The sequence below is a fragment of the Trichosurus vulpecula genome, chromosome 3 (genome assembly GCF_011100635.1).
Source record: "Trichosurus vulpecula isolate mTriVul1 chromosome 3, mTriVul1.pri, whole genome shotgun sequence".
NCBI classification, from domain to species: domain Eukaryota; kingdom Metazoa; phylum Chordata; class Mammalia; order Diprotodontia; family Phalangeridae; genus Trichosurus; species Trichosurus vulpecula.
In genome coordinates, this window is record NC_050575.1 from 389,316,721 (window position 1) to 389,332,730 (window position 16,010).

General features: G+C 44.0%; 2 protein-coding genes across 2 annotated transcripts; one reads left to right on the forward strand and one right to left on the reverse strand.

Annotated features, from left to right (window-relative positions):
• Positions 1-1,647: 1,647 nt before the first annotated feature.
• On the reverse strand, positions 1,648-1,953 carry LOC118840844 (10 kDa heat shock protein, mitochondrial-like). The gene has a single exon (XM_036748209.1). The coding sequence runs from the start codon at positions 1,951-1,953 to the stop codon at positions 1,648-1,650; it is 306 nt and encodes a 101-aa protein (XP_036604104.1).
• Positions 1,954-6,888: 4,935 nt separating this feature from the next.
• On the forward strand, positions 6,889-9,668 carry IL17C (interleukin 17C). The gene is made up of 3 exons (XM_036748311.1): positions 6,889-6,912; positions 7,997-8,322; positions 9,410-9,668. Exons 1-3 carry the CDS (start codon positions 6,889-6,891, stop codon positions 9,666-9,668), a joined length of 609 nt encoding a protein of 202 aa, XP_036604206.1.
• The last annotated feature ends 6,342 nt before the right edge of the window (positions 9,669-16,010 follow it).

The following is a 16,010-nucleotide window of genomic DNA, read 5'->3' on the forward strand; positions in this document are numbered from 1 at the left end:
TAAGGTGGGACTTTCTTACTGTTTTAAAATGATTAATTAAGCGTCTTTGATTGCGCCTTACTAGGTGCAAAGCCCCAGGCCCAAACTCCTATCTACTAGGTGCTTAAGCCTATGTGGGCACAAAGCCCTCAGGGTCCTTAGGGGAGTTGCTAAGACCAGAGCCAATAGTAGGAGCCTGAGTTCCGGTGGCTCAGATGACGGTTGATGATGACTAAAGAGGGTATAAAAAGCTAGAACAGAGCTATTTACGAGGGCTCTCACTCTCGGCGGAGTGCTGATGTGGAGACTCTGGGCAGCTGTAGTTAAGAGCCCTCCAGCTTGTAAACCCGGATGTTTGGACTTTGTTAGACTCTGGTAACTATGCATTGAGATTTGAATCATACAAGGTCTATCTGTTGATGTTTGTAATTTGTATTTGCTCTGAAGTTCAGGGTGCTGGCTTTTTCCTCCGAACTAAGTGAATGATATTTGTATGCTGGATTAAAGTAAGATTGTTAACCCCTTAACATTGCTTTCCTTAGTAAAGCAGATCAAAAGAACCTGTGTTGGCAGCTTTCGGTGTGCTGGTTGTTGGTGGGTCTTACGCCCCTTCAGCAGTTGCTAGCAGATTGTTGCAACGTGTAGGCAGGGCAGAAATGAGTATTTCCATTTGATGGATGAGGAAACTGAGGCACAGAGATGACTTATTTGAAGCACCACAGGACTGAATGAGCATTGGGGATAAGAGGGAGAAATATACTTAATTCTTGTCTTCTCTACATTTCCTTTTCCCTCTCATCTTTTTCTCTCCTTTATTTTTTCTCCTTTTTTTCTTCCTTTATTCTTTCCCTATTCTCCTATCACTCTCTTCATCATCTTAAGCCTCAGGATACCAACTCTCCTTCATGTTACAGATGAATTCCAGGCAAACTGAGTTCCAGAAACATTACTTGAGTTTATTTTATTTTGAATTTTTTATTGACATCTTTTCTTATATCACCTCTTCTAAAAATAGCCCTCTCTATTCCTCTTCCCAAAAGATCACTTCCTTGTAATAAGAATGTTTTTTAAAACAGTGGTTCAACAAAACCAACCAACAAATTGACTTGGAATATCAAAGCCTATACATCTCCACCTTTTCAAGGGCCAAGCTTCTTGGTCATTATAATTATCTCACATTCAAGTTTGGTTTTTTGTTCTTTATATTTACATCATTGGAGTCATTGTATAGATTGGGTTCTTTTTACAATTCTGTTTAATGCATTCTGCGCTGGTTCACTTACACTAGTACTTGTCTCTCATGTCTGTTGTTGTTCAGGTGTTTCAGTTGCATCCAACTCTTTGTAATCCTATTTGGGGTTTTCTTGGCAAAGATACTGGAATGGTTTACCATTACCTTCCCTGGTGCATTAAGGCAAATCGAAGTTAAGTAACTTGCTCAAGATCACACAACTGAGTGACTGATGCCACATTTGAACTCAGGTCTTTCTGACTCCAGACCCAGCACTTTTTACCCATTGTGCCACCTAGCTGCCCCTATTCCTTCTTTTTTTTGAGACACAAGATATCCATTTATTATAAAACAAGAGATTTGTAAATTATTTACATGATGAAACAAAAGATTTCCGAACTTCAGTGGAATGGGCAACTTCCGCGTCATTAGTGGTTTCAGTCCACGTATTTCCCCAGAATGTCACTATCTCTAAATAAGAAATAGTCCTTGTCTTCTATAACTACTTTGGTTCCACCATATTCTGGAAGAACTTTATCCCCAACTTTGACACCAAATGGTTGAATTTCTCCACTCTTTCCTTTAATTCCTGATCCAACAGCTACTACCATTGCATGTAATATTTTTCCTTGAGATTTTTCTGGAAGCATAATACCTCCTTTGGTAACAGCCTCAGCTTCACTCCTTTCAACCAAACCTCGGTCAAGGAGGGGAAGAAACTTTCTAAAAGCTTGCCCCGCCATGGCTCCCACAGTGCCCCACAGCTGTTGCTCTAGCTCAGCGTTCCCTCCGTCCCTCGCTGGGCACCAGTAAACTCGCAGCACCCCCCACCCCCACCCCCATTCCTTCTTACAGCGCAGTAACACCCCAAGATGTTCGCGTACCGCGAGGAGTCAAGCCATTCCCCACTGAATGGACATCGATTTTGTTTCCGGTTCTTAGATAATACTAAAAGCACTGCTCTGAATATTTTGTTGCATATGGGACTGTCTATCTTTGATTTCCTTGGGTTAGATGCCCAGAAGTGAAATCTTTGGGTTCAGGATTGGGGCATCTTGTCACTTTTTTAAAAACAATACTATTCCAGGATGGCTGGCCCAGCTGTCTTTCTGCGGCACCTCCAACACTGGCTGGTTCCATTGTTTGTCACCCTTTGCAGTAAGACCTCAGAGTTGTTCTGATGTGCATCTCTTATTAATATTTCAGAATGAGCTTTAAGATGACTTTGTTTGCAATTCTCCTTTTGAGAACTGTTTATTCATAGCTTTTGAGTCCAAGCTCATCTTAACAATGGATAATTAATGGCTGGAAAGCATGGGAAGGGGAGTATTTAGTTTCCAAAAATAGCCCAACTTGCTCCCTATGATTCCTTTGGGGTAACCAATGTCTTTGCTTCCAGGCACCAAAAAGACTGAATGGATTTTGAGAGTAATAGGGAAAAGTCTCTTTTATGCTTGTTTTACTTTCTCCCTCATTTTTTCTCTACTTCTTTAGTCTTTCCCTATTTTGTCCTTTACTGTTTTCCTGATCTCAAATGTCCCTCTACCACTTTTCTTTCATTTTTGGTGTTGCAAAACCCATTTAGGGTTTTCTTGGCAAAGATATTGCAGTGGTTTGCCATTTCCTTCTCCAGCTCATTTTACAGATAAGGAAACTGAGGCTAACAGGGCTAAGTGACTTGCCCAAGGCCACACAGCTAGCAAGTATCCGAAGCCAGATTTAAACTCTGGTCTTTCTGACTTGATGCCCAGCACTATGTCCACTTTGCCACCTTTATTTTACAGGTGAACAAACCAAGGCCCAGTAAGATTATTAATCCATGACTTTCCCAAGGGCACGCTGATTATAAATTGTAAAATTAGATTTCAACTCAGATCCTCTGAGTCCAAATCCATTGTTCTTTCCCTAATACTGTTCTTCTGAGCTCTGAAATCCCCTGATGCTATGATCTTGGTGAAGGATTGGTCAACAGCTTAACCCATTTGTCTTTTTAAAGAGGATGGGTGGGGCAGGTGGGTGGCACAGTGAATAGAGCACTGGCCCTGGAGTCAGGAGGACCTGCATTCAAATCCAGACTCAGGCACTTGACACTAGTTGTGTGACCTTGTGCAAGTCATGTAACCCCAATTCCCTTGCTTTCCCCCTTCCAAAAAAAAATAAAAATAAAGAGGGTGGGTGAAGCTGGTAGTATCTTAAGCCAGGCCTGGGTGCTGAGGGAAAGTATATTATATTCACTAGATGTCCACCCATTCCACCATTCATTCTTTTCCTAGCATTTGGGACCTCTTCTTTTCCTCTTTCAGTATCCAGGTTCTGTCTCCTCTCATACCTCTATCAAATCTTGCTCTGGGAGCCTTCATTCACACGAAGGTTCAAACAGGGTTTAACAGTCCATTCCTGGGGGAAGGTGATGGAATAGAAGATAGTGGGATTCAGAAGTCTAAAAGAGCTCAGAAGTTATGCAATAAAGGCCCTCTCTTTACAGATAGGGAAACTGAGACCAAGGGCACAGGTGGATGAATCGGAATTTGAAGGCAGATCCTCCAAATCCAAACTCAGCAATCTTCTGACTATCCTACACCAATAAGAAGTAAAGCTTTAGATGAAAGAGGTAATCGAGGTAAATCAAGGAGCATTTCTTAAGTTCCTGTTGTGTTCTCACTGTGTTAAGAAGGGGAGGGGGGTAGGATACAAACAAAGGTGAAAGTATATTCCCTGCCCTCAAGCACCTTACAACCTCTAACAGAGCTGACAATGTTCAAACAGCTGTGTACAAACAAGATATGGACAAGATAAATTGGAGCTAATCTCAGAAAGCAGGGCTAAGATTAAGGATGACTGGAATACACAAGTGGGATTTGAAGGAAGCCAAGGAAGTCCAGAGCCAGAGAGGAGGAGGGAAAGAATTTTTCAGGCATGGAGCAACCTGGGACAATTGGATTGCTGAGTTCAAGGAACAGCAAAGAGGCCATTGTCTCTGGATGAAAGACTGAGAGGGGGTGGGGAATGAGAAGACTGGAAAGGTAGGAAGGGAGCCAGGTTTTGCTGAAAATCCAAACAGGATTTTTTTTTCTACACCTGATCTTAGCCTTTAATAGACCAAGAAGCTATTCAAACAGGTTTTTATTCTTGCTCCAGGATGTAAGAAGTCACTGGTGACCAGCAATAGGATAGAGTTTTAATGGCAGAATTGATGAGTCAATTGGTGGAAAAGATTGAGGAGAGGGGGCTGGGAGAGGGGTGGGTGCCTAACCTGCCTCCTCCAGGCAACGAGTTGCCTTTTCAGTTGAATTCAACACTAATCTGGGAGTCAGGAGGCCTAGCTTTCGGGCTGGAATCAGGACAGTTCTGTGGCATTCAGGATGGTCCATAATTTGAGATCACCCTCTTGTCTTATCTAACACTACCTGATTCCTTTACCTTGTGACCAAATTGGACAACTGAGTGTACCCCTAACCTTTCTTGCCTCCAAATCCTTGGTTATGACATTCCCTATGCCTAGAATGTTCTCTATCTTCCTCCTAGCTATACAATAACAATAATAAGGCAGGTAGGAGGCACAGTGGATAGAGGGCTGGACATGGAGTCAGGAACTCTACCCGAGTTCAGATCTAGCCCTCAGACACTAGCTGTGCGACCTTGGACAAGGTTTGCCTGTTTGCTCAGTTTCCTCACCTGTAAAATGTGCTGGAGAAGGAAATGGCAAGCCATTCCAGTATCTCTGCCAAGAAAACCCCAGATGGGGTCACCAAGAGTCAGATACGACTGAAATGATGAGACAACAACAACACATAATAATAATAGCCAGTATTCATGTAGCACTTTAAGGCATGCAGAGCACTTTATACATATTAGCTCGTTGAATCCTCATGATAACCTTGTGAAGTAGATACTATTTTATCCTCACTTCACAGGTGGAGGAAACTGAGGTAGAGAGGTTTTGACTAGCCCAGGCATCACACTGCTGAGGCTGCATTTAAATTCAGGTCTTCTGGACTCCAGGTCTAACATGCTACCCACTGCACTACCTAGCTGCTTTCAACACCTAGCCATTCATTAATGCCCAATTCAAATGCCAGGTACCTCCATAAACCCTTCCCTGACATTCTTTAGCAATAGTCTCTTCTCCTCCTCCTGCTCCCCCCCACGTAATACTTTATCCACATCTCTCTAACGCACCTACTGTGTACGATTTTGCATGATAGTTTTATGTGGCTGGGTATGTGTCATATCACCCTACAAGACTATAAGCTCCATGAGGGCAGGAACCATGTCTTAGCAACATTTTCTACCCCTCCCAGAATGCAACGTAGTGTTCTGTACATTGCAGGCACTTTCTAGATGTTGGTTGAAGTATACTTAATTGAACTCTGGGACCAGTTTTCTTCTTTGTGAAATGAAGAGATTGCATTAGATGATCCCTTTCAGCTCTTAATATATTATGACTCTGTGAACAGATTAATGTTTTGCTGAGACCCATCCTTGTGCTCAGCTTCAGGTTCTGTAGGATATCCAAAATGAGCCCTGCCCTCAAAGAGCTTCTCAGAGTCAAGCTTAGGATGTGAATGGGGAAAACACTATGTGCACCTCAGCGTGAGGGGCTCAGTCTTCATGCAGCCTTTGCACCATGAATTCCCATCCTCTTAAAAAGAGAGCCGGAGGAAGAAGGAAAGGTGGAGTGGAGGGAGTGAACAGGAGTCATACACCCCATTTTGCTGATAGGAAAGTAGGGCTCAAGGAATCAGAAGGCGAACCCTGAATTCCTGCTTTCCCTGCCCAATGCTACTTCCTTATGGATCCTTGTAGCCTGGCTGCAGAAAGCAAGGTAGGAGTTAAAAATATCACTGGTACTGTCAGAAAGTCATTTACCCTCTATGTGGGAAATGGATGAGCATGGGGAAGGGAAGAGGAGGTACAGATTTGGGGAAGGGGGAAAAGAGGATATGGCTTGTGAAGGATACAAGAAAAAGAACTCGTGGAGAGGTGTGGTTGAGGAAAATGGTTTGGGGGTTAGGAGCATGGGTAAATGTGTTTCTAGATAATATATTCGGGGAAATGGGTTTCTAAAAAGGGTAAATTGTGGGAAATAAGTTTGGGATTTGGAGAAGGAGACATTAGGCTGAGGTTTGGGGCTGGAGGGTTTGTAGAAAGTAGCTAAAGGGAAATGGGTTTGAGGTGGAAAGAGACATGAGATGAATTGGGGAAGGGGGAATGAGGGATAGACTGGATACTGGGGAAGATGGGATTATGGAGAGGGTAGGAGTAAAACACATTTGGGGAGGGGCAGCAGAGGAGAGGGCAGCAGATCAGGCTTGTGGAATGACCTCAAGAAGAAAACTGGATAGAGCCCTTCAAAAACCTTCTAGGTTAAAGTGACACTCGAAATTTGATCCCTCTGGGAAGCCCCCCCACCCCCGGCCTCCCCATGCTTGAAGGCCAGATCATTGTTGGGAGGAGAAAATACTGGGCCATGACACTTCCTTGCAAAGGAGGAAGAGCAGGGCATTAAGAATGGAATGTTTTCCCCTGGAGTTTCCAGAGGTGTGTTCCGCCCTCTTTGCCAGAGTATAAAACTAGCTGAGCCAAACATGAAATCAGAAACGTCCAAATAGACCCCTTGACAGGTGCCTGCTGTGGGACTAGAAAGGACCAAGAAGAAGTCTCTATTTCTTCCTCCTATGCCAGTGAAGTCCCCTGTCATGGTAAGAGCATCAGTGCCTAGTGTGGGTGGCACCTTGGCTGCTCACCAGCTAAAGATATGTTACTGGTTGAGCCAGCCCTCATTGATGAGATGGGAGGGATGGAGTTAGGGACAATGGAATCTGGACCTCCCGGGAGTAGCAACATGATCTAGAGGAAGAAAGAACCTCCAGGTCTGAAACGAAGATTCCTCTTTCCCTTCCCCTCTGCTTTTTTTTTTTGGGGGGGGGGGAGGGAAAGCAGGGCAATTGGGGTTAAGTGACTTGCCCAAGGTCACACAGCTAGTAAGTGTGTCAAGGGTCTGAGGCTGGATTTGAACTCAGGTCCTCCTGACTCCAGGGCTGGCACTCTACTCACTGTGCCACCTAGCTTGTCCCTCTACTCTTACTTCTGCAGTGGCTTAGATTCTGTTCATGGATTTGGGTGCCCCTGCTTTGCCCTAAATAAAATTGGAGCAATAATTTCCAGCTCATCTTGGTGGTTAGGATGTGTTTGGGGAGAGGGGAAATTGAAGGAATTTGAACCTGTGAAGGGGAGCAGAAGGGATAGGTATAGGGAAGGAGCTTATGGAAGGGGGTGAGTGGATAGACTTTTGTTTATTTCTTTGGTTGAGTTTACCCAAAAAGGTTCAGAGCAGGGATTCTTAACCTGGTGTCCATAGACCCCTTTGGATATAATCCAGGGGGTCTGAGAATTCGGATGGGGAAAATACAGAATATATTTCAATATAATTGGTTTCCTGTTTGATCCTGTGTATTTTATTTTATGCATTTAAAAACCTTATTTTAAAAAGACAATGGGCCCCACCAGATTGCCACACCAGTCCATGACACAAAAGAGGTCAAGAAGTCCTGGGCTAGAGGGTCATGGTGACTTTGAAACTAGGGAGCCCCTCCAGTCCTAAAAGAAGGGGGAAAATGAACCTCTCCCCGGTGGATGAAGGTGCCCTGCCTCCCAAAGGTTCAAACATCCCTGCTAGCTAAGTTGGCAGACTTTCCTGGGGCCCGTCAGAAGGTCAAGTAAGTTCCCCATCAAACAAAGAGTCCCCCTCTTATATTCCCCTTCTCCCAAACCTGTCTCCATCAGATCGCTGCCTGGGTTCTCCTCCTCCTCTTTCCTGCCTGCTTCTCCCGCCACCCACCCTGGCTGCCCTCGGGAACTTCGAGTCTTCACCAACGCTGCTACCCTCCCGAGGAGCTGTCCCACAACCAGCTTCCCCTCCACCTGATAGGCGTGGGTGCCCGGTCTGCCCGCTCCCTGCCTGCTACACTGGTGGCCAGCCTGGAGGCTGGGAGCCTAGCAAGGACACGGAGACATCAGCGCCACAAGGAGTCCCGATGTTCAGCTCTCCAGCTTGAAAATGTGTACGAAGCCGAGGTCCATCAGCGATCCCTCTCACCGTGGAAATACCGGTAAGCCCCACAGACAGCAAAGAGCATGGAGATCCGTAGGCTAGGGGCTCAAATAAGCTCCACACATTTGCATAGGTGAAATCAGGCTCCCAGAAGTGTAAAAAATGACCTTTGAGCTGGAAGTGTCTGAGCTGAAGGAACCTTAGAATGAACGTGCAAAACCGTAGAGATCCTACAGGGGGACCTAGAGGGGGAAAGGGATTTGCTACCTCATTGACAACAGAGCCAGGACTGAAATCCAGGTGTTTGGACATCCAGCCGAGGGCTCTTTCACAAAATCATGTGCTGTCTGCAAGATTAAAATGGACAGCAACAGCAGCCTTGAAAGGGGGACGAATTCTCCTGAGGGGGGAGACTTAAGAGATGTGGAAGGAGAGCGGGGTGGAGGGAAGGAGTGATGGGGAAGGAGAGTATGTATTAGTTGGATGGAGTTTTCTTTTTAGTAGCTGGTAGTCACCTGCTTCTCTTCTGCCTGTCCCGTACATGAGGCTCTGCCCAATCCCCTCAGTAGCCAATAATCTGATTGATTTTAATTGGGGTAGGGATGAAGAAGAGTTCAAAATTATTGCCTACAAAAGGTTTTGGGATATTCGCTGTGGAGAGAGGGGAACAGAAATTGAGACTTCAGGCAAAATTGTAAAATAGATGAAATGTCTTTTTGGGATCATCCCACATTCCTTTCCTCCTTTCTTTGTGCTCTCAGCCTACCCTTTATCATCATAGTTGTTTGTGGCAATGGGGGTTGTGACTTGCCCAGGGTCACACATCTATTAAGTCATTGAGGTCACATTTGAACTCAGGTCCTCTGACTCCAGAGCTGGTGCTCTATCCGCTGTGCCACCTAGCTGCCCCTCACCTTAGTTGTTAACGGCAGACATGGACTTAGGGGTGTTCTGTCTGCCCAGGGGTATTTGCCTTTCGATGATCACTATGAGCACTTTCTTCACAACAGCTTTGTGAGGTTGTTCATTAGGTTGTGAGCTCTTTGAGGACAGGGACAGTCTTTTGCCTCTTTTTGTATCGTTAGCACAGTGCCTGACATGTCATAGGCATTCAATAAATGCTCATTCACTTCTTTGTCTTACAGAATTAACTCAGATGAGAACCGCTACCCCCAAAAGCTAGCCTTTGCAGAGTGTCTGTGCAAAGGCTGTATCGACATGAAATCAGGTCGGGAGACATCTTCACTCAACTCAGTTGAACTGTATCAGAGAGTGCTGGTCCTCCACCGAAAGCCCTGTGCTTTGAAGGGAGATACTCAAGTGACCCCAGGGGCCTTCACCTTCGAGATAGAGTACATCAACGTCCCTGTGGGCTGTACCTGTGTCCTGCCCCGGTCTGGCTAAGAAGGAGTGACCAGCAGGAGCTGGTACGCTCACTCCTCAGTCCTCTTGGTTCAACCATTAACCTTCTGTTTAATACACCCTTCAATTATGCATCACTTGCCCAGCTCCAGGATGTGACTTGATCCATAAAGCAGACTGGAATGGTGGGGAAAACCCTTTGTTTGGAATCAATAGACCTGCGTTTGAATCTTGGCTCACTACTGACTTATGTGACCTTGGGCAAGTCAGTTAACTTCTTTGGGCCTCAGCTTCCCTAACTGTAAAATAAGAGGATTGAATTAGACAACCTCGAGGGTCCATTCTAGTTCTGAGTCCTGTGAGCCTCTGAACCCAGACAAAGGACAGTATCCAGGGGAGTCCTTACCCCAGCCAAGACAAGAAACCTCCTTCTTCCCTATGGATTTCTCCAAGGTTTCTCCAGTGCCGGACAGATGGATATGCTTGACCCACAATTATTTATTATTGGTGCCTCTATCCTCTTTTGGTCCTGATTGCTAGCCCCTGCTGACTTTCTGTTGGCCTTTGAATTTAAGGTTCCCCAAGACTCCCTTCACTGTACACCTGCTGGGTCCAGTGCTGCTGGCAGGGCTGGCCCTTCCCCAGGACGAGTGGAGAACACAGGCTTATCCATAGCTGCTGGCTCATTTTCTATGAGGTCCTTCATTCTCATGCCTGGTGGGAGGGATGTTGTGGGTAGGAGTGGGGAGGTTATGTTTTTAATGATGTAGTCATGGAGTTAAATGAAACCTGGGTTTTTAATCCAGATTTGGTAATTAGTATCCCCTGGAAAAGTCATTCAACTCTCTGATTCTCAGTTTTCCCATCTGTAAATTGGGGACAATACTTCTTGTACCACCTTCCTCACAAAGTTGCTATAAGGAAAGCCCTTTGTAAGCCCTGAAGCTTGTAAGTTATTTTATAATTATAATTATTATTATTTTTAAGCCCCATGGGCTGTCTTTTGGTGGGTTCCTTCTTGGAATACAACCTTCCATGTGCCATTTTTTTCTCCTCCTCTCCCAAGACTGCCTGTGTTCAGTGCTGGGGCCCTTTCGTTGGGCAGGCCATCAGGCTGCCCCACAGGGCAGAAGCCTTGGGGTTCAGTGGGCTACTGTAGAGGACAAAAGGGTGGATTTTATTGGCCACATCAACCCACTTGTTCTCTGTCAGCTCTGGAAGGCTGCAATCTGAGAAGCCATTCACTGAAGGTTGTATTTACAGAAGCATTGTGGCTATGTGCATATGTATGTATGTATCTATATATTTATTAATTATTTATATCAAATAGCTTTGTGGTTGCATTATCTCTTTGCAGTTGGTCTCTCCTAGGGAAACTGTATCAGTTTTTCTGACCATTTGTATCTGGAAGATCTCTTTGATTTTCTGTTGCCGTAATTTGAAAAGTCCAAGGTTGATGAACAGGGACCAGTAAGGGAAGAATTAACCCTTTGAAAGCCTTCTCTCCAAATACCTCTCCTCCGATGAAGTTAGTTGTCAGGCTTCGGCTGTGGGGAGAGAGGCCTGTGTGGGGCAGGAAAAGTAGCCTGCCACGGTTCTGACTCAGAGCCAGGGGCTCTTTCTTTCATTGGGACTATCAGGTCCTTTTGGAGACATTTTCCTTTTTCAGGTTGCTCATTTGAACCTCAAAGGCAGTACTCGATTTTGTGAAAAGACCCCTAGGCTGGGTGTTAGGACACCCGGCCCAACTAGTAACAAAGTATAGGTTGGGAGAGGCCCAGGAACAAGGCTTCAGTGAGGTTTTAATCTTCCCTTGGAATTCCACTTTTTATTCACTCTCTTACCCCCATCTCCTAATTATAATTATCTGTGGCAAGAACCACCTAGGATTTATGGGGTTTGTGTGTGTGTGTGTGTCTGTTTTAAAGGCTATACAGGAAGTCATTGATTTCTAATCTAAATATGTTCTAGAAATGACTTTGTCCTCACAGACTATGACTTCTCCATGACTTCATTGTGCTCTGATGCGTTACATATGTTTTATGTATATACACACATATATTCACAAGCACATACATATATATATATTAGATTCATTTTTAGAGTCCCATGATATATTAAATCTTCCTCTCTCCCTCCCTCATTCTCCTGCCTTTCCTCCTTTCTCAATGATGGGTCCAGGAAGATGGAGACCACAGCTGCACCTGTCTTTAGTGGCCCAGCTCAGGTTCCAAGCTCCACAAGACAGAAAAACATAACTTGACTTGGGGCCTAGTCAATGAGAGTATCCTTATCTAGCTGTGATCCTAGGACGGACTTTAGACCCTGGGCTTCTGGGCCAGAGGCCAGTAGGGTGTTGTCAGGCCTTCGTAAAAATTCAATGAAAGTTGTAAGATGCTTCTTATTCATCCATGTGACAGGTTAGATCGGGCATCTGAGGTAAGGCCCCAAGGGTCAGGTGTCACCTTTGAGCCTCTGCTTCTTAGCACAGCTGGTTCAGAGGTAATTAAAGGTTATACTGTGGATTTTATTGATTCCCTCAGAGGAGAGCCCTGGCTTCTTCTTGGGCACAATTTTGTCATGTTTTAGATGGAAAGCAAAGCCAAGGGCAGGGAATGAAAGGGGGGCGTGGAGTAGAGGAGGACAGCATAATTTATTTAAATTATTGTTATCCCCAGATGTTGTATTTTTGTTTCCACAAAAAATAAAGTTGCATTTGGAAATAAAGTTTGTCTTTCATTTAGAGCTTTTCCGTTCAAAGCGCCTGGTCTGTAGCTGGTGCCCATCTAATGGGATCCCCAGTGAGGACTGATTGAAAGAATCTAGCACAGTAATTTGTGCACATGGTGGACACTCAATAAATGCTTGTTGAATGTGGAATGAATGGATTGGAGAAGCTGAGCATGGGGAAGAGAACAACTGGGGGGACAACAGAGGGGTCTTCAAGAATCTGAAGGGCCCTCCAGAGAGCAGAACTAGGAATGATGTGGGGATGTTACCAAGAGAGAAATTTAGGATTGTTTGGGTATAAACATCCCGACAATTAGAGCTCTCCATAACTGGGAAGGCTTTCCCAGTTACCTCTATGCCTTACCACCTGCCCCCAAGCAACCATTTTAACCCCCTCCTCCCACAACAAAACCTTGGGCTCTGCCCCCTGGCACACCAGGCACACATGTGGGTGAATTTTTTGCCCCATCTTGCCTCAAACCAAGCCTAGAATCTTCTACTTCCCAGACATTTCCACACCAAGGCATTGATCCTGTATGCCTCTACCTCTTCCTAGATTCCCTTAATTTTTTTTTCCCATTATAATGAAAGTTTCTTGAACACAGGGACCGTCTTGTTTGTTTGTATTTGCATACCTAGAGCTTAGCACAGTGCCTAGCACATCATAAGAGCTGAATAAATGCTCTATCTACCTGTCTGTCTACCTGTCAATCTATCTGTCCATCTATCTATCATCTCTCTACCTGTCTGTCTATCCATCTGTCTGTCTACCCATCCATCCATCTGTCTATCTGTCTACCTGTCAGTCTATCTACCTACCTACCTGTCTGTCTATCTACGCATCTATCTATCTATCTACTGGGTTTCCTCTCCTTGGAGATCTTTGAGCACAAACTAGATGACTCCTCTTCAACTATGTTGAAGTGGGGATTCTTTCTTTTCTTTTTTTAATTCAAAATCTGAGATCACATCATTTTTTGTTTTGTTTCTTGTTTTGTTTTTCCTTAATAGTATTTCATTTTTTCCAATTACATGAAAAGATAGTTTTCAACATTCACTTTTATAAGATTTTGAGTTCCAGATTTTTTTCTCCCTCCCTCCCTCCTCTCCCCGCTCCTCACGATGACATGCAATCTGATATAGGCTATACATATACAATCACATTGAACACATTTCCACATTAGTCATGTTGTGAAGGAAGAATCTGAACAAAAGGGAAAAACCACAAAAAAGAAAAAAAAAAGAAAATAGTGTGCTTCGATATGCATTCAGACTCCACAGTTCTTTCTCTGGATGTGGATAATATATTCCATTGAGTCTTTTGGAATTGTCTTAGATCATCATATTGCTGAGAAGAGCTAAGTCTACCAGAGTTGGCCATTGCACAGTATTGTTGCTACTGTATACAATGTTCTCCTGGTTCTGCTCCCCTCATTCAGCATCAGTTCATGTAAGTCTTTCCAGGTTTTTTTGAAATCTGCCTGCTCATCATTTCTATAGCACAATAATATTCCACTACATTCATATACCACAACTTGTTCAGCCACTCCCCAATTAATGGGCATCCCCTCAATTTCTAATTCTTTGCCACCACGAAAAGAGCTGCTATAAATATTTTTGGGTATGTGGGGCCTTTCCCTTTTTTATGATTTCTTTGGGATACAAACCTAGTAGTGGTATTGCTGGACGAAAGGGTATGCATAGTTTTATAGCCCTTTGGGCATAGTTCCAAATTGCTCTCCAGAATGGTTGGATCAGTTCACAACTCCACCAACAGTGTATTAGTGTTCCAATTTTCCCACATCTTCTCCAATGTTAATCATTTTCCTGTTTGTTGTATTAGTCAATCTGATAGTTGTGAGGTGGTACCTCAGAATTGTTTTACTTTTGCATTTCTCTAATCAATAGTGGTTTAGAGCATTTTTTATATGACTGTAGAGAGATTTAATTTCTTCATCCAAAACCTGTCTGTTCATATCCTTTGACCATTTATCAATCAGGGAATTATTTTTATGCTTACAAATTTGACTCAGTTCTCTATATATTTTAGAAATGAAGCCCTTGGGACAACTAGGTGGCACAGTGAGTAGAACACAGGCCTTGGAGTCAGGAGGACCTGAGTTCAAATCTGCCCTCAGATACTTTGACACACTTGCTAGCTGTGTGACATGGGGGAAGTCACTTAACCCCAATTATCCTGCCTTCAGCCCTCCAAAAAATTTTTTTTAAACTATAAAAAAAGAAAGAAATGAGGCCTTCATCAGATACCCTAGCTGTAAAATTGTTTCTCTACTTTCTGCTTCCCTTCTAATCTTGGTTGCATTGGCTTTGTTTGTGCAAAAACCCTTTTTAGTTTAATCAAAACTATCCATATTGCATTTTGTAATGTTCTTTATTTCCTGTTTGGTCATAAATTCTTCTGTTCCCCACAGGTCTGACAGGTAAACTATTCCTTGATCTCCTAATTTGTTTATGATATCACCCTTTATATCTAAATCATGTACCATTTTGACCTTCTTTTGGTATACGGTGTAAAATGTTGGTCTATGTCTAGTTTGGGGACTTTTTTTCTGGTAGGAGCTGCACTAGAATGCCTTCAAGATTGTATTGCTCTCCCCTACCAAGATCCGGGAGCAGCACCAGCAGCAAGACCTGGTCAGGCCCCAATCTACATGCAGTTCATTCAGTGTCCAGAGCAAGAACCAAGGCACAGAGGGTAATGTCATACTTAGAGAGCTCTGTAAGGATGGCCCAACCCTCAGCCTAGCTTCCTCTCAATACACAAGGATAATGTTGCAATCAGTCCATAGACCCTTGTAATAAAGAGCCAAAGGCCCCTAGTAATAACAGTTTATGATCAGAGGAGGGAAGAAATGTCTGTTTTTACGACACACCCTGGGGTTTTCCCACTCCTTCATCTCTGCTCACAGCTTTCCTGGGGCTCTCCCCCATATTTCCACCTGTTGAAATCCTGCCTGTCTATTAAAGTTCAGTACAGGTGCTATTTCCTCTGTAAAATCTTCCCTCTGACTGAGCTGTAAAGGACCTCCTCTCACCTGAACTTTGTCTGAACCTTCCTGAAAGTCATTAATCACATCCTGTCTCGTGTAGTGGTAATGTTTGTGGGTCTTTGATGGGTGAACCTTTCTTATCATTCTAGGAATGTGGGTTCTCCACCACTTCCTGGAGTCTTTTTGCCAGGCCAATGAGGACCCTTTCTCTATTTTCAGCTTCCCTTCACCCATTACAGTATGTGCTCGAGAACAGAAATTGTCTGCTTGTACTTGTATCTCCAGTGCTTAGCATGGTACCTAGCACATAAGGAGTCCTAAATAAATGTGCTCTCTCTCTCTCTCTCTCTCTCGTTCAATCATTTTAATCATGTCTGACTCTTCATGACCCCATTTGGAGTTTTCTTGGCAGATACTAGAGTGGTTTGATATTTCCTATCTATCCATACATCTATTTATCTATCGATCTATCTACCTACCCATCCATTTATCCATCCATCCATCCATCATTCCATCTACCTATCCATCCATCCATCTATACAGTCATCTCTGTGTCATTCATCCATCTGTATCTATCCATCAGCCTACTTCATCTTTCTAGACATCCATCCATCTGTCTTCTCTCCTCCAATGGAAAGAACCT

Bases quoted from the DNA above. Each gene is read 5' to 3' on its own strand.
- LOC118840844 (XM_036748209.1), bottom strand. From the start codon at position 1,953: ATGGCGGGGCAAGCTTTTAGAAAGTTTCTTCCCCTCCTTGACCGAGGT.
- IL17C (XM_036748311.1), top strand. From the start codon at position 6,889: ATGCCAGTGAAGTCCCCTGTCATG. The intron at 6,913-7,996 runs GTAAGAGCATCA...TGTCTCCATCAG, and splicing joins CAGTGAAGTCCCCTGTCATG to ATCGCTGCCTGGGTTCTCCT. The intron at 8,323-9,409 runs GTAAGCCCCACA...TTTGTCTTACAG, and splicing joins CTCTCACCGTGGAAATACCG to AATTAACTCAGATGAGAACC.